This window comes from Haemaphysalis longicornis, unplaced genomic scaffold, assembly GCF_048455015.1.
Source record: "Haemaphysalis longicornis isolate Haplotype H1 unplaced genomic scaffold, Haemaphysalis longicornis Haplotype H1 scaffold_7, whole genome shotgun sequence".
In the NCBI taxonomy this organism is placed as follows: domain Eukaryota; kingdom Metazoa; phylum Arthropoda; class Arachnida; order Ixodida; family Ixodidae; genus Haemaphysalis; species Haemaphysalis longicornis.
The window spans coordinates 45,808,590-45,831,715 of NW_027526422.1; the positions used below are offsets into that span (position 1 = coordinate 45,808,590).

The following is a 23,126-nucleotide window of genomic DNA, read 5'->3' on the forward strand; positions in this document are numbered from 1 at the left end:
TTTTGTAAAAGTGCTCCGTGACTTTCTCAGTTGTGGCTGTAAATCTGCAAAACGAGGTGGGAAAAGTGTCGCGTTCGTCGGCACTGCTACACGGCCCACGACAGCCAAGAACTGCTAATTACACAACCATACACGACATTTCCTTTCTGAAGTGAGTACCTCCTCTGGCTGCCTGCAGGATCAATGATGAAAATAATCGCAGCTCGTCCGAGTTTCCGCAATCTGAACAACTGCTCGTGGAAGAATCCAAAGTGCTTCTTGCTTGCGACTAAAGGTGGGCACTGCAGATTACGTGCAGTTGATGTAAACAGAGCACTAGCATGCCCAATTTTCATTTCCTCACAAACAACGAGAGCTGCACTTGTATGCGTCGGCAAACTGTCTACAAGCAAAGTTTCCCCAGTGACAAAACATTGAGCAACAGCTATAAAGTTTCGTCAGTGGCAACACTACTAAGCACCACTGTGAGTGTCCTGCAGGGGCCAAAGCGTGCTCTTCTTACTATGTATAGCACTGTTAATGAGACTTCAGTGCTTTGACGTACACCTGCACCCGGCCCCCTCCTTTTCCATTGTCGTGATGATGCCGTCTTGTACAATCTATACGCAATGTGGATAGTCATAGTGTTGACACTGATTGCCTTTTAAATCGCTGTACCACATTGCAGCACGCATTTCTGCACTATTATGATACTGCTTCGTCGCTGAGAGCTGGTCAAGCGTTGCCTTATTTTAAAAAACTCGGCCAATGTAACAACAGTGTATTTTAGGACTTGCGCCCCCCAGACACCACAGTCTACAATCCTGGACAATGGGACACAACTGCTGAATAGGGGGGATTTTCACAACGCCCCTAGCTGGCTTACACATGCTACAGTGCTTTGAGAACATGCCATGGGGTCTTCAAGTTTCACTTTTACTGCAGAAGCCTTAGTTGCATCAATAGGCTGGAAATCCAATGTACTCGGCACGAAATGGCCGACGGCTCAAAATAAAAATAGAGGGAAGTGATTTAACCCTAATTGAATTAGGCATGATTGTTTCACCTACAAAAGCTGGTGGCCTGGTGCACACTTGTCCGAGTTCAGTGCTAAGAAAGCCTTGGGCGTATTTGTGGCGAAATGCAAGTGCGTAACAGTAGCAGTGGTCCTTTAATCGGGGACAACGTTCAATTGGTGGTGTAAAGAATTGGGTTGAAAGCACCGTTAAAAATGCAAGCTGCATGCTGACCCAACAAATGACTCGTGAGCAGTGCGAACGAGAGAATTCACTCCATTTCAACAAAAATGGCCTAAGTGTATGAAAGTGTGTCTGCATGTAAAGTGCAATAAAAAAGGGGGGGAGGCGATATGTGAGAGGACGCGTTTGGCGATTAGACACTGATGCTTTCTCATTAACTAGATCACAAGGCATTCTTTAGGTGACCTCGTTGCAGACATTAGCGAGACACCCTCTTTATTCATAACAAGTCTCCATGTGTGCCCTTGCGATTCTTGGATGACTTTCCCGGAAGCATGTCCTTGCCACTGAGGTGACTGAACCACCTCTTGGAAACATGTTGGGGTCTTCAGTGAGTACTACCTAGTTCGCCACATGATGAACCATGGACTTCGGGTACCACCAAGGATGGCTGCCTGACCTTCGCTGCTGCATGCTTGGTCCCCAATACTGGCCCTTGCTGAACTTTGTTGTGGAGACTGGACTAGTCGATTTCACCCAAGGATGCAAGTTTAATAACGACCGTGATGGCTGCCTTTCTGATGGAGGCAGAACGCAGCCTGTGTGTCAAGATTTGCACTGCGTGCTAAGGATCCCCAGGAGGTCAAACTTAATCCGGAGCCCTCCGCTACGGCATGCCTTGTAACCCACATGCCGATAGCACTCCGTAAGCTCAGTGTTTTACTTGCGTACCGTGTTGACCGGGACCCGTCTAGGCACTTGCGCATTCGTTACGGTGGGAAGAGTCCTTGCTATACCTGCAGGTGCACTCTGGCCCTGGCCAACGTGGTAACCACGGAACAGACAGCATTTCTGAATCATTTCTGAAATGCCAAGGGCGTACTTGCACAATAAAAGAAAGTGACCTCGTAGTGTTTTGCACCTTGGTTTCAGGATGCATGGTCTTGCTGTCTTCCTCCTTTGGGACTAATGAAGCATAACCAGTAAGGGGGAGTAGCCAGGACTTGAGAGTGGAAAACAATGGTACAAAAAAATGCACTCCGTATGGGCGGGGAAGGCAAATTATGGCGCCATTCGATTCACCCTGCACCTCTTGAACCAGTTCACAGCAGTGCAAAGCCGGTTCCTATATCGTGCGTAATCGGGGGAACCAAACCTGCACTTCCTCCATGACTTTTTAAGTGCAATGCACTTCTTAAGCGACCCTGAACCTGCGTCCACCGGCGATGTCCGCGCACGTGGAGATGGGCGCGCGCAGCCTGGCCGCTGACATGGCACATAACCACGTGGGGGATTGGCCAGGAATCTCCTCGTCTTCCTTGGCAACGGGGGGAGATGGGCGCGCGCTGCCTGGCCGCTGACATGGCACATACCCACGTGGGGGATTGGCCAAGAATCGGGCGTGAGAAGGGCTAATGCACCTGCTTAAAGGAGTACTGACACGAAATTTCAAAGCTGAGATCCGCTCTAGCAATCAAGTACAACGACAACACAAGTAGGTGTCTGTGAATAAATGCATCTTTCTTTCTTTGTAGTTGTGTGTGTGTGTGTGTGTGATCTTTCCTTCGCGAACATTACCGAACCGCGCAAATTCAACTCGTGCATTCGCACTTTCACATTCTTCCCCTCGGGGAAATGCGGGGAATTTTTTCAGTCTGCTGCACCTTCTCGGCAAAAACTGCAGGCAAAGCCATGAACTTGTCCTGCTCCCATCGGCACCACACGTGAATCAAACGGTGCGGCTCAGGTGAAGGAAGGAGTAAATTTGTCCTTGCTTTGCCTAGGCCATAGTTTTTCAAATAACAGGAGTGCGGCGGTTTTTAATTCAAGGCCAAAGCATTCGAATGGGGCAGTTAGGTCATTTTTCCAGGGCAGGTCTATCCAGGTTCGCTTTTTTTTTTTGTACGTGCTTTCAATAAGACGCAATAACTTAATAATAATAATACTAAATTCTATTTTCTGTTTCCTTAGCCGCCTCTAGCCAAAGCCTCTAGCCGCATATGACGTATAAATAGCCACATCCAGATCCATTTACATCCACAATCGCGCCAATCACGTTTCCCGCAGCGACCGGCAACCGACGTCAGTGCGTTTCGAAATTCAAAACTGCGAGGTAAGAATTCTTGTTATACTGTTATGACCATTGTAGCCGTACCAAATCCTCCCTGTTCTGTGCCGTAGTGCCTTTAGCTCCCAATGTGATGGCGCGCAGTATTTCTGTGCGCAGATTGTTCCTGTTCTAATTCCGAATCCGTAGGGGTGGTTCCCTGCACGGTTCGAGCCATGGGTTTCGAACGTTTGCTGTTGTCCCGCTGTGCAGTCGCAGCTCTGCTGGTCTCGATTTAAGCTTATCGCGGTGATTGCCGCGTTTTTATAGTTACCCATGGAACTCGTGCAGCATGGTGCCGCCGTCTACGGATTGATTTCCTAAGGGCTGTCACTTGTGTCTGCGGCTTCAGGTGTTTTTCTTCCATGGGCCTTTGCGATAAATTGTACTGGCACGCTAGTGCTCTTCGCTCGTTCATGTTCAACGCTGGAATGTTTAGTTGTAGTGGGCTGGTGCATTGGGCGAACAGGGTGAAAAGAGCGCGAAGAACAGCGAAAGCGCAACACGCACAACTGTGCAAAGCACAAGGTGTGCTGTTCATTTGCCCTCTTCCTTCACTTTGTGTTGTTTCCCCGTGCTTGTAATTTTACAATGGGTGCACAATAGATGGAATCCTCTTGCAAGGCATCTTACCCCCGAATTCATAGACCTATCTTAAACTTAAGCAGCGAGCGTACTTCATGAAGTCCGCTCCAAGACAGCAGGCGGCTTGAACGGGTCTAAGACGACCTTCGCGTTTCATAGACGTTGGAGCGAGCTTGCTTCATCAAGTCAGGGGGCGACTTGAGCGGGGCGGCGACGGACGCGGCTGGGATCGAGAGTAACCGGGGATTATTTCGTTTAAGATGCAAATCAAGGTCATAAAACAGTCCCTTTAACTAAAAACCACCCATAGTAATTGTTAACAATGGTCTTTTTAAGCAAATAGCAATCCCCAATCATCTACAGTCAAAGCATAACGCGTGTTTCAGACATTAGTGAATGTGATCTGGCAACCCGGGCGCTCGCAACCGAGCCGCATCGGCGTTCTCGACAGCGTTTCGTTGGTTTCATGTTCGTTTCTTCGTATTTTTGTGCGTGCGCAGCAAAAGGATCCAAGAAATGCGCAGAAAAGTTGCACCAAGGTTCACAGAAGGTGAAAAGACTCTTCTTGTGTTGGTTTTAAAGACGCGGCGAAGCAAATTATAGCGCAAGGACGACGTATCTTCCGTTGCAGCGAAAGCTTCCCAGTGGCGAGATGTTGCTACGGAATTTTAACTCCGTCTTTGCTGTCACAAAACGCGACGCGGCAGGACTGAACAATGCTGGAACAACATGAAGCAGAAGTGGAACGAGGAATAGTTCCGCGGAAAGCGAGAGGAATTGAAGGCCGGTAAGTAACACGTTCGCAATTTCGTTGAAAGACCCTAGCATTGCGCTACCGACAGATGTTACTGCCGTCGCGCCTTACATTCGAAAGCTGCTTCTTTCACGCGTCCTGCTGTGATTTTTTTTTCTGTGTTAAAAGAACTTTGCCGGTTCTTAAGGGCCGCGGATGTTATGTCATCCCTGTTTCGTTCTTGGATATAATAATAATCCGTTTCAACGTAGCCGAATTTTGAATCTCAAGCCTTTCAAAATAAAAAACCTCCCCTCAACAAGGATATACAAAATTTAGTAACCGAACCTGTAGTGTACCGCGCATCATGTGCACAAAGGAAATGTGTGCCAGCCAAGTTCAGCTTCTGAACCCTGACAAATAATCTGTCCACATCCAGGTACTGAGAGCTTATCGGCAGTACTGTGAAACCCCAGCATACTGCAGTACGTGGAGGCCTGCCCTAGCTATAGCACAGCAGCCTTAACGTGAAGCTTTCATTTTCACATTTCAACTACTGTCTACTATAGTTTGAAAGAGAAGTCAAAATGTGACCACAGAAGCACAGGTATATGTGTGTGTGCGTGTGACTATTTTCACTGGAATGCTGCTGTTAGAGCCATTTCAGTGCTCACATTCACTCCAGCCTTTTTTTTTTTTACTGACGGTGTGTTACGCATTGCTTTCTAGGGGGAGGACCACTACCTCAACCCATGTCGCCGACCATGGAGATGGTTGGCATACGGCCTGAAAACAAGAATTACTTGGTCGGAACACGCCACCTGCTGCCTGTGCAGAGTCGACTGGTCCTACAGTTGGTGCAGGCAATGAGACAGCACCAGGGACACAGTGTTTATGCCACAGGTGGGTACAAATTTTCCATCTTTAGGGAAAAAAAACTGTCCAACATCTCTGAGCTGCAGTGCAGTGAGGGTTCGTGGTTGAATTAATTAGCTTTGGTTTCTAAACGGGCCTAATCACGTGTGAATCCATTTTGCCGCAGAAGAAAGAAAAAGCAGTGGCCATCCGCATTTTTTAGCATGCAGGTTTAATGCAGGCTGCTGCAGCCTGTTTTCTGGTTGAGGCTGAAAAATGAAAGGTCAGCTCATGTTAAAGGGGCCGTGAAGACAAAATTAAAGTTTGGTTGACTGGAAAGATTGCCTCGTTAGAATAACACTGCACAAATTTTAACACAGACTTGACTTAAATAAATGAAATAATGAGGAAAACAGATAATGGGTTTGCAATACCCTAGCTACTTTTCCGCACTGAACTGACGACGTATTATTGGCAGCTCGCTGCAATTCGCTGAGGCCGACAAAATCCGATGCAAAGTACAAAGCTTGCAGAACAAGATCTCTGCATTTACATTTAGTGCACATGCTTTTTATAGCAGTAGCAAGTGTTGGGTAAACAGTAGAAGTTACAAGTGAATACATAAACATAGAAGAAAGGTGTATTTTGTCTTAATGGCCCCTTTGAGGACCCCCAGGTGGTCTAACTTCTTAGCTATCCACTACGGTGCGTCTCGTAATCACCTCAGTTGCACTTCGGTGTAATGATGGAGTGACGTGTCCTGCACACCAGCCTCACGTGTGGCATACTGCTCTCTAATAGACGTTGCACACACACAAGGACGCAGTGTTGAAAACCCAAACACTGCTTTACTTTAATTTTTTTGTCTTTTGGTGCGAATTACTTGGATAAGCAGGCTGGCGACACGTCACGCCGCGGCTACCCCACAAACATAGTTCTCCGCAGCTACAGTGCGCACCTTTTTTACTTGCATGCCATCACATTTACCTGTCACATGGCACGCTCTAAGCTAACTCTAAGTTTTGCCCCAGGCCATGTGCTGAAAAAACGGAGTGGTAACTCACATGGCCCCTTTAATTCCCCGTACATACTCAAATGGCTGTGTAAAGAGTAAGGCAGCCAATTTGTGTATCGTGGAATAGGCAGTGGCGTCACCTTTGCCTTGAAAGGAAGATCACCTCCACCTACCCTTCCGTGCACTCACATATCGCATAAGATTTCACATTCAACAGATATAGTTTGCTTGTTCATTTCAGATGACTCATCCAAGCCAGACTCATCTCCAGGGGAAACATAGGCTGTGACAGCGCAAGACGACAGTCTACCACGAGAGTCTCTTTGGGAGCCAAGTCTGGTGGCGGCAGCTACAGCTTCCGCAGCCGGCATTTGCAGCAGCGCCCGCTACGGAGGCCGCAGGGCATCCAAACGGTCATTAGGCTCTCCTCGAGTGAAAGCTCTGGGCTGACGATAACACGAGGGTGGAGCTCCTGCAGGAGGAGCACAACCTGCACCTTCTGCTGATAAGGAGGTGCACCTGAGAAAATACAGCTAGAGGACCAGCTGATAAACCAGCAAAAAGAGCTTGAGTTAGAGCTCCTGAGTATAAAATTAAGCGTGAGAAAACTTTGCTCGCCCAGGCTTTGGAGTGAGAATTCGACAGGAGCCCGTGTAGTCGGGATGAAGGGAGAGAGAATTTTATCGTATTGCGAGCAGGAGGATGTTGTCAGGGCCTTGTCCTTTCTGGAGTGGTGTTTCTTGTTGGACTGTGTTGGACACCAGCCGAAGAACTTTTAAAAACAAAAACAAACGACATTTTGAATTTTCTAGAGTTTTGTTGTCCATAGGCAAACCAAAACGTGTTTGTCTTTGAAAGGTTTGGATCTCTTGTTTTGCCAGTGTTTTTTTTTAATTTTTATGGCCAAGGCTTTGCAACAGAAATAATAAAAGTATGTGTAAGCTCTGTGATTTCAGTCTGCTGCCTTTATTTGACAAATGTGGCTATTAGAGCTTTTAGGAGTACTTGAACAAAACCAAATGCCTTCGTACAGGCATTTTGTTACTGGTCTGGTATTTTTCTTTGCACACTCTAGTGGCAGCTTTTTTGCACTAAGGGCAACAAGAATGGCGAGCAATTTAGAATAAAATACAGAAATACTTAGCGGACAGGGAACTACTTGCTTGATTCGAATTGAAACGTGGATGTTCATGTAGGTGCGTTGCAGTGATGTTTGCTGCTTGAGCAACATCAGCGTTTTGTGAATATGTGCCTCCCCAGCTCACAGTATTGAATCTACGTAGGAGTCGCTGCCCAAGTTCAGTCATCAATATCCAATTTTATCATGCATCAAGCTAACAAACCCCACAAGAAGGCTATAGCAGGATATTGCAATTCACAAGAAAATAACGGTTTGAGGAACATGTGAAAATCACACGATATCAGTGATGGAGTTTGCGGCCAGCCAACCCAGTTGTTGCAAAAACATTTATTTAAGCCGATTAAAATGAAGTAAATGTGGGTGGCCTCTTTAGTTCAGCAAGCCAAGAACAATCACTGCTGTTCTAGCCCGAAGATGAAGCGTTCCCCAGTCTTTACATGACAGCTATTCAGGCGGCAAAAGAAAAAAAAAGAGTGACACCGAAGCATTCCCCACAATTTCTTTTCGGCTTGCTTAAAAAGTAGCACTTCAGTGCTGTCTCCACATAACTGTGTGTAACATCAGGCTATTCGTTATAATTGTTCAAGAAATTACCACCCGTTTATCTCAGCGAGCACGTCGTAACTGGTAAGTGTGGGTTGGCGTCCCCAGATGACGGAGTGGAGACTATAGCCAGCAACTCACACTGCCCGTGTCGTCACTGGGACTGGACTAGTGCTGTAGTACACGGTCGACAAAAGCCATTTTCAATAAACATGACTGTGTAATTGTATTGGGCCCTAGGTTCCATTGGATTGTGCTGCCTGAATGCTAGCATGCAGTAAACACGCCAACTACGCTGTTTGGTTACCTCACAAATGACCTTACTGATTACACTGTAGAGTAAAAAAAATTGGAGCTGCAATAACTCTTTGTGCATGTGAGACCACTTTTGGGGCCAGAAGAACTGGGTGTAACTGAAGGCCAGTCCTTTAATGCAAAACAAAGATGTATGCTGTATACATGGTCCCTCTCAAGGAGAAACTTGCGCACTATAACCTGCACAACATTCCCTTTTCGCTGGATTTGCTGTGTAGACCAAAAACACTGTTAAAAATCACACAATGTTGCAACAAAGAGAAAAAACAACACCAGGAAATGTTCAAACTAACCACGTGAAGCCACTTTCGGGAGGGATGCGACAAGGTATACTCGGTGACAAGTTCAAGGGATACCGAAGCGCAAAAGCAAGTTGGCTGATATCAGTCATCAGAGGGCCGTGGATGGCAATAATACTATTTGCAGCACTACCTCGACGCGACCGGGAAGTGCACCAGCCGCTCAAAAAGTGTCTTTTTTCCGATCAGCTCCGTCACCCTCTTTACGGTGTGGCACACAGTAGGTTTCACCAGTCTCCCGTAGCTGCTTGAAAGGAGCCGGCGCCGTAAAAACTGGCGAAAACGGAGGGTCAGCATCAGCTGCTGCAGTGTAGGCAGTGGCAGTCCCCGGCGATCATCGTACACCGGCTTTGGTGGCCGCTCAACGATTGCAGCGGTATTTTCGGCTTTTCGTCGTATACGCGTCACCAAACACAACATCAGTGGCACGACACACTGCCCCGAAGCCGGCGATCCATCGCGCAACGTCGCGCCGCTGCCGCTGCCGCTACCGGTGCCGAGCCGCCATGTTGGAATAACGAAGCGACGAAGTTGCCTTCAAGTTCGGCTTTTCGTCGTATACGCGTCACCAAACACAACATCAGTGGCACGACAGACTGCCTCGAAGCCGGCGATCCATCGCGCAACGTCGCGCCGCTACCGCTGCCGAGGCGCCATGTTGGAATAACGAAGCGACGAAGTTGACTTCAAGCCGTCAAGGTAGCTACGAAGTAGACTTCAATTTCGGCCGACCAAGATCAGTCGAAGTACGGTTGAAGTGCGATCGAAGAGCGGGTTGGGTCTATGAATTGAGGGAAGCCGACTTAGACGGCGGCAAGTTAAGCTCGGTTTAAGTTGAGAAGAAGATACATCTATGAATTCGGGGGTTAGTCTAGAATCTAAACCTCGGTGTCTGCAGCAACAATGTTATTGGAGTGTAGAGTGAAAACGTAGGAGCAGTGTTAACGCCAGAAGGCATGGGCCGAAAATTAGAGGCCAAACGTGCTGGAGAACGCATTCTTGCAACTATCACCCTTGCTTGAACGCTAGCTGCAGGTCCACTCAATGGCTAATGGAGCCCTGGCTCTTCAAAAAGTCAAGAAATTCTTGAATACGTGGTTGTAGACCACCTCTATGGTTGACCATATTTCCATAAAAACGCAAATTGCGGGCTCGAAATTCCACTGCCAATTTTAAATTGCAACACTTAACCCCCGTACAGGTGATTTCGAAAATAAAAGGGCACAAACTTGGACGAAATACGAGAATAGGGTATCTACAGGCGTTATGTTCATGTTTCATCCTAGTTTACAATCTTTTATTGTCTTGCAAGTCTTGCCAATTTACCGTGCTAGCGAGTGCACAGTAAAAGAAAAAGTCATCTTGAACCTATATTGTTTAGCGCTTGCATAGAATGTATAAGATGGTTGACTCGCACAAAATGAAAATGAACCATGCGTTTTGGCAAAAGTAATTAGCACGTAATAGTTAAAACGGGTCCCGCATGAAGTTTGCGCTTTAGGCACGCTGTAAGAATAACATGCAGAACACACGTGTGCGTGCGGGCAAATCCTGTAAAAAGCTCAGTTTTTGCACTGCCCCTATCAACCATGTGTACGCAAACCACTCGATGCAGTGCTCAAGAAAATTCCAAAGTTGGAATATTTCGGCAACATATTCTCCTGTCCCTTCGAATTGACTGTCGCTTTCACACATGCAGTGGCCAGTACTTTGTGGAGTGGTAAAATAAATGAGTCGATATCCCAGAATTGGAAGTCTACACAAGGAATGGCAGTATCCTACATGAATTGTTTTTTCTCGGTCTTGGATGACATGAGAACAACAATGACCGAAGGCGAAATGGTCACTGTTTACAAGCACAACAAACTGGCAAAACTGAACCAAACCACACGAGGCAGGCAACTTCTGGAATCTAGACATGGCCAGCCAAGAGGCCCCACCTATTGCCTGCATACAAACCACAAGACTGGCAAAGAATCAAGACGGCTACGTACTGAACAATATGGATACAATATGACACACGGAAGGGAGATCCATAAGAGTAAATAATTTAATAAGAAATCAAAGAATGATCTGGACCAAGTGCATGCCTACGAAGATGCAGCAGGAGCCAACAACATGCGGGCAGTGACATATTGGAACACACTCAACCGATCTTGCACTGAGAGCAACATGCACTTCTAGAAGGCAGGAGCGGCAGAAATCTACACAATAGGAAAAGCAATGTCCCATCCCAGGCAACCGACTCACCCCCTAAATATCTAGTCAGCAAGAGAACCTTCCTAATAATAGCACTATAATACACCCCCTAAACCGTGGTGGCACATCTCTTTCGACATGTCGAAGGCATTGAGAAGGTAAATACTGGGTTCTGGGTCACGCATGCAGGTGTACTGGCAAATGAAAGAGCAAATCAGCTCACCTGAGAAGCGCACTGCTGGTTTCCAACAACGGCGGCAATAATTGCAGCAAAACAGAATCAAGCCCACTACAGCTTCACCTAAAGGACTACAGGAAATCCAGGTAGCAGTTACCGCACTTACAGCCAGAAAGACGCAGACAGACCACATTCAGACGGGCACAAGCCAGTGCACTACACACACAGGCTGGATTACACCTTGTGCAAGGTGGAAAGGCAGATATACCCCCTTATGTGCCACTTCTGCAATGCCATTGCCAATTAACAACGAATATTATGGGAATGTCCTCTTCAAGCACAAGTAAAGATGAAATCGGGGGGAAAAAAAGGAAGTGCGTCCGTAAGACGTCCAGGTCAAATTTCGGGGAAAGGGGGAGGGGGGGGGTCACCGTGTGCTGTAAGCATATCAGTACTTGTCCAGAATGTATTGTATCTACCATTGCTACTGAACAGACATGCCCTTTATTGGACCCTTTGAGTATGCTTCAACTCGAGTATGCTACCGCCGTCTTCGATCCCCACCAAATTAACTTGATCAATGTTTTTGAATCTATCCAAAATTGCGCAATGACGTTTATACTTTCCGAGTACTCCTGTGGTTCTAGCACATCTGCCTTCCAAACCCAGCTTAACCTTCCCACTCTTGTTTCCTGCCATAGGATCTTGCGTCTTTGTCTTTATCACAATGTTTTTCATTCTTTGCCCATCGAAGCATGCCCGCACCATTACTTTTCAGCAGTCGTTTTTTCTGTGCACTGCTCGAGACTGGAATGACTTGCCTGCTGAAACTGCCATTATCATCGATTCGCAGTGTTTAAAGCGGGCCTTTGAAGCATGCCCATGATGTTTCGTGACATTACCATGTACCATATGCCGCATGTACGCCCACCCCACATGTAATGCCCCATGTTGGGGCCCTTGAAGAACCAATAAATAAATAAATTTGTGCGGAGCATAGTGTCAACGAGTTGTCCTGGAAAGGCTGTACGGCTTATGTTGTGCCTATTAAAGGCCAATTTTTCAGATCTGGCATAGAGGTAAAGAAGTATGAATAATCAAGCAGTACGAAAAATAGTTCGAAAAAGTGCTGATTTCCTACTTGACAGCTCTATTAACAGTTACCAGGCTGTTCGAACAATGTAGTGACCACCCAGTACTCAAATTTTGGGTGTGTTTATTGCAGTGAGCGGAATCTGCCTTTGCGGGAAGAGCATGGCCAACAAGCTGCTCACATTCTCCCCACCGGCGAAGGCAGCCGAGCCCGCAGTGGAAGAGGCTGTGCTGCTCCTGCAGCCCTTCTCGGAGGCCCCACAGATCAACTTTGAACGAGTGCCCGTGGGACGCGAGGCTGTGCGGCAGCTCCGGGTCATCAACCCGTCTCAGTCGGAGCACATGGTCACGCTGAGCGGGGCGCTGAGCCAGAAGGGCTTCTCTGTCGATGCCCAAGTCTTCAAAGTTCTTCCTGGGCAGCATCACTTGGTCACTTTCGCCTGGAAGCCCGACGGAAAGGAGGCAGCATCACGGGTGGCCCTGACGGTGACCTCGCACAAGGGCTTCAAGGGGCGCTGCGTACTACTCGGCACGGTCAAGTCACAGCCCCCGAAGCCAGTTCGCAGGGTGAGCCTTTGCTTGGTTCACGTAACAGACCTTCAGGCGGTCGACGCTACTTTAGTGCCTCCTGCGCTTTCTACAGCAAAGCTGAACCAGTTCACTCGAAAGGGAAATTTCAGTGATGACCTCATCTAGCTGACATTTACCTTTGCTTCGTACTATGCTACAGCCCCTTCATTTATGAGAGTTTTGGCTGCATTAATGCTTGGCGGTTGCACATATATGTTGCCTGACCAAGTAACAGATGGTCGATGAAGCTTCTTTCCTAATTCATGGATATGCATATGTGGCGTTAACCTTGCTCAGACAGACCATTTCGGGCAATCCAAATAAAGTGCAAGTTCGTTAGCAGTAATGAGCATGCTTTTCGTGTACACCAGGCAAATTTTGTTGTATCCTGTTTTAATGAGAATGTACTGAGATTGAATGAGATGTTATACACGGGGAGGAAAACCCAAATGGGGGGGTGGCTCCAGAGATTGACCAGCGTGAGATATAGATTGATCCGAAATTATTAGAAAATATGTTACTTTGAACAGTGAACATGGGCTAAATTGTTAGCAAATACCATTATCAGGTTGCTGTTAGTCTGAACATTTTAGCGCCACTTAGTAAAACAAATTTTTTTTGCAAAATCAATGCAACTGACTATGTAATGGCTAGGACACTTGAAAGTACTGGCGTGAAAGAAACGTGCAGGAAAAAAATGAGGCAGGTGCCTGTCCTCGTGCGCATCTGTTTAGCTTGCAATTGTGCAGGGCACTAAAAACCAACCGGCTCACTTACAATTTTATCAAGCTCTTGCGCCTGAAAATAAAATTTGAACATACTAAACGTCTTGCTTAAAGGAGCCATGAAGAGAAAACACAAGTTTGGTTCATTCGAAAGATTGCCTCGTTAGAACCATAACGACACCACTTATAACGCAAACTTCGCTCAAATAAGCTACATAATTAGGAAAAACGGGAATGGTCATGCGACCCACCAGCTCATTTCCCGCAACAGAACCTATGCCGTCACATGGGCTAAGCTCTGCGATTGGCGGAGGCCGGCAAAAGCAAACGCATGTTAGGCAGGGCTTACAGCTTGCATAGCGAGCTAAATGCCCGTGAAACATACTGCACATTCTTTTTATGACAAAGAACGGTGGAATAAACGGTTGAAGGTCCGAACGAACTCGCAAGCGTGTGCGCCAATGCGTACGAAACTAGCGCGCCGGCCGAGCTCGGCATCTCGCCGTCGCGCAGACGAATTTTCGGGTTCGAGGCTCTTCGGGGCCAACGAACCGTTCCAGCACGCACAGCCGCGACCTTGCTTCGTATCGTAATCCCTTCACAGGAGGTTGGCCGTCATATCGCCAACCAGCAAAGGTAAAAATAGAAACGAGGGGCGTAAGGAACAGCAAGAAGCGACGAGATAGTGCCAGTCGTCGCGTAAGTTTCGAATGGTGTTGGTTTGCTGCTGTCGTTACGAGCTCGTTTCCAGTTTACAACCACTGAAAACTTCAGTTTGTTCAGTTACGGCAGGGACCCTTACGTTAGCTCACTCCTGGAACATGCTGGCGCTCGTTGCCGACTTCGTCAAATCGCTCTGACCTTGGGGAAAAAAATGCCGTAAACACCGCGCATTGACGCTCGTATCTTTCTGGTCGAAGCAGAGAGCTCGCGCGAACGGCTTTCCATACACGACACCGGCCAACTGGCATAAGTGATACTGCTACTGAAATTGAACTATTATTAACCGTAATCAAAATACGGCACATACGTACCAGTCTATATTCGTCCGTCGCGACGGGGCTGACGAGGCAGCGGTGCCGACGGCTGGGCGTTCGTCTGTTGTGGCTATCGCGGAATGGTCGCTTTCACGTCCACCGCTTTTCCCACAACTCTTGCCGCTCGTGCACTTAGAAGCATTGAGCGTTTTTGTGGTGTGAGGTTGTTAAATGCAAGCCCGAGCTCCTCGGCGAGAGTTTTGTTCTCCGGATCAGGCGATTCCATGACTAGGGCTGCGGGTGCACTAGGTTTTACTAGTATTTTTAAAATGGCCGCCGTCTCGATCGACTCCCGCGTGTGGGTGCTATATGGAGTCGACATACTAAGTATCTGTTTCATGGACCGGCTCTATGACGCCATTGTACACGTCACGGAATGTTCAATTTTAGCGGGAGATTTAAAATTTTGGCTTAAATTGCCTTATTTATCAGTGAATAAAGCATCATTTGCTTCCGGGAAAGCGCTTGGGGTACTATGAAACACCTAATCTTTCGAATAAAACAAACTTTTGTTTTCTCTTCATGGCTCCTTTAAGCTAGATTGTGAATTTGTTCTTTCTTGTTGCTCCTCTTTCGCTTTAGGTGCAGCGGCCCACAATGAACGTCCTGACTACGTCGCAGCAGCATAACCTGATCCTTCCCGTGCCAGCTAATCCCAAGTCATGTAAAAAGGCAGCTCCACCTCTTAAACCAACAGTTCCAAAAGAATTCTGTGCACGTACCAAGAAAAGTACTTTTGCTTCTTGCTCTTCATTGTTCAACCAAAAAACATCACAAGTGCCAGCTGCCGCTCATCAGGAGGCTGCTAGCAAAGTTGCAGCGTCGGTGAAACTCGTCTCTTCTACCTTTACATTGTGTGGCTCCAAGGAATCTCTGCTGGGGAGCTCCCCAGGCTCTGGTGATATGCTTATGCGTGCAAGCACGTGCAAGCCGACGATGCCTGTGTTGGACCCAGCAGAACACGCGGTGGAGGCCAGGGAAGCAGTTGCACTTGAGCCTGCAAGCGCTGTATTTGAGGACAGCTTGGAAGTGGAGGAGAAAGCAGGCTTGGCCACATCAAAGAGCATCCTCAACGAGGGTGACTCCCAGCAGGGACAAAATGACACCTTTGAGCTGGACTTGAGTTTTCGCATGGAGCGGCTGTACCAGCAGGTACAGGAAAAGAAATCATCCGGCGATGGCCCCGATTCCACCTCGGAGTTGGACCTGAGTGCCCACTTGACGTCCCTCTACGAAGAAATACAGGAAAGAAAATCCAAACAGCACGCACTAAGCCCAGAGCAAGTGAGCAGCAAGCAGTTGCTGCCAGAGCCCACCTGCTTTGAAGAACGGAATGCGCGTCAAGTGTTGCCGAGAAGCTGCACAGCCAAGACAAGCCTGGAAGTAAGCCCGCTGTGCAAGAGACTCGCGAGCGAACATGTTGCGTCCTCTCCGAGACGTGCGAGTCAGGAAGGCGTCCAATTGCCCGACATTCAGGACATACTGGACGAACTCGAACTATGTGTTGACCTCCCACAAGACGGCTCTGATGCGGGCTCACTGCTGGAGATGTTGGAAAAGTATGGCAGCGGCGGGTTGTTAGAGGAGCATGTTCCGGTGGAGGATTTTTTCCCGTCGGACATCAGCAGCATTAATGGCCCGCCAGGCAACAGTACAGGACATGCTAACGGGCCATGATGAAAGGGAAGCATGCGTATTTAAGTGTCAAGAGTTTTTAAATGCTTTAAATCTGTACAAGACATGCATGTTAATGTGTCAACAGTGTTTATTTAAGATTGACCATCTTTATGGGAGCGTAGATGTTTTTATCAGCGAGGAATTGCAATGTGGCATCATATCTTATTTACTCACTTTTTATATTACTATTGGGCGGTGGTCACAGCCACATTTCAGGCATTCATGACCTAAAATATGTTATACTATTGTAGCCTTCTTTGTGCACGTTTCTCATCCGTCAGTTTGTGTCCTGACAATGCCCCGCAGTTGGGTAAACTTGCATAAACTGCGACGTCAGTGTGGAAGTCATACCCAAAGTACTTCCAGTACTTCCTATGCATTGCTGGTTCTTGAATCTTTAGTGGTACTTGACATGGTTTCTTGCCAATGGCTCGAGCCTAGGCTAGTTTGTGATGTTTATAAAAACAGCACAAATTGTGCATTCCTTTCTCTTAAAAAAATCACTTAACTGTTTGGGGGCAGTATAGTGACACAACACACAACAAAAGGGCACAATCCAGAACAGAAAAGCGACAAAACAGCATGCGTAAGTGGGACGTCCAAGAGATAATTAGCTACTGTTTTAATGCATGTACAAACACTTTTTAGTGTGCTTTCTATGACTTTCTCTTGCATTTAATTTCTCTTTCAGTGAACAGTTCTGACTGTCCCCTTCACAGAATTATGCTTGTGCCCACTCTGGCCCACTCTCTATACTTTCCTATTACAAGTATGCCATTTCTGCAAATAAATATTTTGCCATACTTCTCGCAAGACTGATCAAATTCTTGCTGCTCCAGTGATGTGTCGTACGCTGACAGTCATATTTCTTTTTTGAGTTGAATCCTGGCCCCACTGTTACCCAAAGCTGTTACATGTTTCCAATGTTGGTTGCAGAAGTGACTCGCAGCGATGCAAGAAAAAAAAAACGAAAAAAGACACTGAAACAATAGGGAGCATGTTTTGCTAAACGCTGCTCAGTGGAAGCATAAATGGTGGATCTTTGGTCTCCTTCAGGCCCATGCTCTGCTTTCAACAAGTGTGCAAATGATTTTTGCCTATTATTTTGCTTTTTTTTTGTATAGAAGAGAAGGGAGAGAGGTCTGTTTTTGTACCTGTACTAGAAATTGCAGCATTTTAGTTTGGTTTCTATGCCAGAGGTTTCACCCTTGTATCTCGCATTATTTTTTTGTTGTAAAAAGCATGTTGTTTGATGCTACCTTTATTGCAATGGTGCACACATTCTTACAACAGCACCTCACCCATAGGTTTGTGTCCTTTACTCTTTTACTTTAAAGGGCCATAAATAAGAGTTTGTTTTAATTGAAAAATTGTGACTTATAGTGCCCTCAGCACTTGCCCGCAACAAACTATGCTTTATTCAGGTAGAATTTTACAATTAAAACCAGAATTCTAATTCTTCCCCACTGAATTGGGTGCTTCGTGATGCTGACAATGACGTATGCAGGATAGGTACTTTAAACGAAGCTAGTAAACCCGTAAACCAACTCTGCCACTGAAGGCAAAAACAATTTTCGTTAGCCTGGTTACAGCCTTCCTTCATAGATGGCATTACGATACTGTTTAAAAAATAGAAGCAAAGCAGATAGAAACAAATGAAGGGAAAAAACAAGCTCTAAAATGCAGTTAGCAAGGTACAGGGCAGAGAAACGACATCAGAAAGGAAAATTTCAATGATAATTGTAAGGGCAGTGCTTTACTTTTTGAGGCTGGAGCAGGTTGCTTGAAAACTGAGAGCTTTGTGGGGAAGTACATACAAAATGATGGGGTATGCATGCTCTGCAGAAAAGAAACAAACTATGCGGCACATAGTGTGGATAGTCAGTGTATCCATCCAGGTCTACGTGAGGGATATATTCAGCTTCCAGAAGCCCTAGGATTTAAGAATAGCACAGAGGGAGTTAACTCCAAGGCTGTCAACACGACTCAGAAGATTAGAATGCTGGTGGAAGAAGAGCAGAGGGGAATATTGCCTAGGACAGCTACGTACCTGTAACAAAATTTATTTTGAGCCTGCCCTAAAGCAGCGCCAGAATTAGACCAAGAGTACAACAGATAGATTCTTTGGTGAGATGACGCGTCATTACCTTGTTACAAAGTGGATACCATTAATAATCATCGTTTTTAAGTTTCCTGGATGCACGCCGTGGAGGGCGTGCATCCAGGCACCCAAGTCCGCAAAATGGTATTTAGTGTGCAGAACTTTGGCGGCCGCTACTATGGTTTGGCAGCGGGTCGTAACCGAGCGAGCGCCGACAGAACGAAAGCAGCGGAGAAAAGGGAGGGGGGAGGGCAATATGCTGAGCCCGCACGAGACGCTTGTCGGTGGCGACGATTGGCGAAAGTGTGAGGGGGAGGCAGTGAGACATACATGAACCTCGTTGCGTGGCTCATCCTATAGCCAAGTGACATTTTCGCGCTAGGTACAAACACGATGTACAACGACATGCTCGGTGGCGGCGACGCGCTGTGAGATAATGGCACCGAAGCGCGCGCAACCGTGCGTTCGCTGATCACGATCACTTCCTGCGACGCAGCAGCTATGCGCTGTGACCACGGTGCAGCCGTGACCGAAAAGACAGCAGCTCGCGCTGCGCACAAATTTCGCATTGGGGAGTATAGTGATCGTCAGCCATTTTTTTACCGGACTTGCACCTGGCTTATTGTAACGGCTGATAGTAATCACGTCGTGAAGCTCGACAGGAAGGGTTCCGTAAGTGGCAGTTGCGACGCCCCCAACGCGTCCGACGGCTGCACAGCGTGTGCCGTACGCATTAGTACGCCGCACTAATGCGTGTACGGTTCACCGATACCCCCACCACCGATGATGTTTAGCGGCTTCCCATTTGTAACGAGGTGGCATTGCACAGCGACCTTAGTCATAACGCCATAAAAAAAAAGAAACTTTATAGTACTTTTGTGCTGGTCTGACTTCATAGTTCGGACGTCTTCCTATTTTCTTCTCTGCTCTTTTCCCACGAACATTCTAGCCTTATCTTAGTAACCTCTACTGCTTTCCAATTCACCTTTCCCCTAACCTGAAAGCCAAAGGCTTCCGGAAGCTGGATGTCTCCCTCACTGAGGACTGGACGGGTACCTTTGCAATCCGCTACAATATATCGCATGGTTTCTGGCTTTCTGCCGCAACCTGTACCTGCTCGCGGATAAGCGTTTTTTGTTCGGAAGCACCCCCCCCCCCCCCCCGGGGCCACATCGTTACCAGTTTGACTCCCCCAAAATTTCCACTATCAGCTGGGCTTAGAGCATCCCCCAAAATTTCCTCCGTCGACAGGGCTAAAGCTTTAGGAGTTTGGCTTCTCCAAAACCTCTGCTTTCGGCTGTGCAATAGCCAGGCACGTATCCAGGATTTTTTTTTTTTTTTTTTTTTGGGGGGGGGGTAATCCAAGGTAACTTTTTTATGCAAATTAGGGGGGAGGGCGAGGGTACCCGCCGTTACTAGTACAAACACGATGAACGCCCAGCGTTTACCATAAAGGCGCGTAAACCTGCATAGAGAAATGAAATTGAGTGTATCTGCCCTTCCCATGAAACACAAGTTGTCTTGAAAACGTCTTGAAACAGCCTGAAACAGCTACAATCGTCTACCTCTACGGGAAGACATCTTGCAAACGTTTACCGCTAGCAGTTTTGAGAAGTTTATTTGTAAACGTGTAAAAGATGTCTTGCTGAGAACAACACACGCTTATGCTACACCAAGAGGTTTTAAAAACGTCTCTTGAGAGAGGTCTATCTGGAGACATGGTAAAGAAGTGTTACCCGAGCCTATTTGTTTTGTATGCGTCTTGACACTTTGAAAACCACTCATGATAAATTTACTAGAAATGCCTTCCTTGACATTTGCGCTTAAATATGTCTGAACACGCCTTATCTCAAAACAAATTTAAGCACACACATGCTCTACACTTCTATAGTAAAAAATCCCGACATCTAACTTCAGCAAGAAATCGCCTACATTTTCTATCTCTGCTATGCTTTTTTAAAAACATCCAAGCCAGATTCTTTCTTTGTGATCCATTTTACCCGCCGTGGATCTTCAAATCTGCCGATTCAATGAAATCACTGCAGCTATTTTTCAGGTTTAGGCCTTGATTGTTGTAAATTGTGCTGCTAAAGCCACATTACTTTTAATTGGCGCTATCTCTGGTCCTCCTCGCAATTCATGAATTGCACCGTATGCAGTACTGTGAGGGCTGGGCGTGGAGGCTGGGGCATTCAGGAGGCAATGCGAGGCGAATGGGAGTTATTTAAAGGAAAGCATTTATTTGAACATTATACAACACGATTGACCACACCGGAGGCAGGCACAAATGAAGCACAAACAAGCAAGCGTGTCCCAGACCTCGCATGGGCCTTGAGCTGCGTGGCGTAATGGCACTGAAGGTGACGCTAGTGATCACCCAATGACTACAGCACATGTGGCTGGCTGCTCGCACCCCGCCCCACTTTGGTTGACCACGTCTCGCGGACAGTAATATCCGCACACTGTCCACAACAGGCACAACACTCATACACGCGGGGGAAACACTGCCGCACGCTTCACTCGTGCACCAAGTCATCTAGGTGGCTAGACAGCCAATAAGCGCATTGTACCGTTTAAGCTGTGGCTGCACTGACTGCAGAGGTGAGTCTACACTGTCCTGCTTCCTTGCACTGGCAGTTTCATGCACACTGAAGCGTGGTAAGGGCCTTAGCCTTGGCTTCGAGGTTCGTGAAAGGCGTGCCAGTTGTCCTTGGACAGGAGGTTGCCGACACCCTCTCAAATGGAGCTGCATGTGGCACACAGTATGCCACAATTGCTACGCAGGAAGTCCTTGCTCGTTTTGTAGCCAAATGCTGAACGGTCGATGCTGCTGCCAAACTTTCGGGCATGGGCTTTGTCCATCTGAAGTACATCGATGCCACTCACGAAGTGGTCAGCCAGGTGCGGCACAAGTTGTCCTTGGTCTCCACAGATGGCTCGAGTTGGCCAGGGCGTTGGCTGCTGCACAGGTCGCGGCTGGTTGGCGCTGTTGACGGGCTTGGAACCTGTAGGTGGCTGGCTCACAAGCGTTTTTCACTTTTTCTGTCCATGGACAAAGTTTTCGGCATGCTGGGCTTGCTGTTGGCTGGGCTGAAAGTAGTTGGCAGGTGGTTTGCCGACAGTATGAACCCTTTCTGGCTGTTGAAGGAATTCTGTGTGTGCTTGACTTCCTTTGTGAGAACTGGCCTGACAGAACTTGGTTTCGCCACCCACCCGCGTCAAGCGTACGGCATCCGGGAGGCTCGGAAGGAAGCGGAGGGGGCCACAGAAGCCGTACTGTTTGAATGGAAGCTCCTGGCCTTTACTCGTTTTGAATTCGCACAGAAGCTGTAGAGTTAGCGGTTGCTTGGCTGCGATGAGCAAGGCACGGATGATGGCTTTGATTGTAGCTCATTACATTCCCCTTTAAAAGCCATATGGTTCACTAGGGCCCCTGAGTTTTCAGGAACTGCTTTCCTTCTGCATCGTACCGGTATGAGCTCCAACTGTATACGGCAACGCGCTAGCATGCAGGTAAACACGGAACTTCATATCAGTGATATGGTCAAGATCATCGCTGTGGCAAGCAAAAACAGCTCTGTGTTCGGCCAATGTACCTTTTATAACTGCGTGCTGCCTGGGAGTGGGCTGGCTGCGAAGCGGGATGATGGAATATTGGGGTGATGGCGCGCGAACACCGCGTCGGATGCGACGGTGTCATGCGACAGGGGCACTTCTTGGGGGCAATGTTTGGGCTACTAACACTTGCTATGGCTGCTGCTCTGGCAAAGGCAACGGATCATGTTTCAGGCAGTCTGTGGCACTGTGTCTGGCAAGGCTAAGTACCGTGGCTGGGTCTAACGTCAAAGGCACCGCGGCGGACGAGGCAGGAGCCTTCGCTTCAACCAGGGGGCTACCTTCATGCTGCTGCCGAATGTCGGCTTCCAGTCACCGAATGAGCTCTTCTTTGAAACCGGCAGTGTCCAGCTGTCGCCGTGCCGATTCTTTCCGTATGAGGTCGATGAATAGGCGCGACATTGTCACTGAAACAAGCCGCTCCCACACAATTCCCGGCATGATATTCCGCCGAGCCGGATACACGCAGGCGGTCACACACAAAACACAATCTTGCTGGAGCATCCACCAGCAAGATTGGCGGACGCTCCAATTTTGCTGGTGGTCTAGACCACCGGCCCTCTCAAGAGCACCAGCACACCTTTGCCCTCCCCCTCTCCCCCCCCCCCCAAATGTGTGTGCATCACATAACCCACACGCGCGCTGATGTAATTCTGCCTGGATCCACAACGGTTACGTATACATTCTAAAATGTCACATGAAGGAAATTTTGAGCAATCGTCAGCGTTACTTCAGTAACCAAAATGACAGAGAAATTATCAACTCTGCAAGTTTAAGCCACTCTATCATGTTGTAGCCTCTTCTGTGTCTATCATGTTGTATCCTGTAGCCATGCTTCAGTTTGAACATCAGGGCCTCTGTTATCCAATGGAATACTTTAACTGTGTCATTACTGTCCGTTTCATGCTGAAGCGTGGTAGTCTGTAACATTTATGTATGCGTGACCATGCCATTACGCATGTTTTCTTGGTGCACTCCGGAAACAAAATGCTGACTTGTTTCGAGCATCGCATCATGCCCAAAGGTCATGCTGTGTGTACGACTGTCCAATGCTCTGTTTTTTGGTGGACTAAGGAGCTTCCCAACTTAATTTCCATTTCCCGTGTCACTAACAAAAACTACAAAATTCTCATGCGCCCTATACATTCCAAAACCGTCCAT

General features: G+C 47.5%; 1 protein-coding gene across 1 annotated transcript; it reads left to right on the top strand.

Moving 5' to 3' along the window:
• Positions 1 to 3,133: 3,133 nt before the first annotated feature.
• On the top strand, positions 3,134 to 17,711 carry LOC144145465 (uncharacterized). Its single transcript, XM_077677095.1, has 3 exons — positions 3,134 to 3,291; positions 12,374 to 12,807; positions 15,155 to 17,711. The coding sequence occupies exons 2-3, from the start codon at positions 12,403 to 12,405 to the stop codon at positions 16,247 to 16,249; spliced, it is 1,500 nt and encodes a 499-aa protein (XP_077533221.1). The 5' UTR covers positions 3,134 to 3,291; positions 12,374 to 12,402; the 3' UTR covers positions 16,250 to 17,711.
• Positions 17,712 to 23,126: the final 5,415 nt, after the last annotated feature.

Coding starts and splice junctions, on each gene's coding strand:
- LOC144145465 (XM_077677095.1), top strand. CDS start 12,403: ATGGCCAACAAGCTGCTCACATTCTCCCCACCGGCGAAGGCAGCCGAG. Junction 12,808..15,154: donor CCCCGAAGCCAGTTCGCAGG/GTGAGCCTTTGC, acceptor CTTTCGCTTTAG/GTGCAGCGGCCCACAATGAA.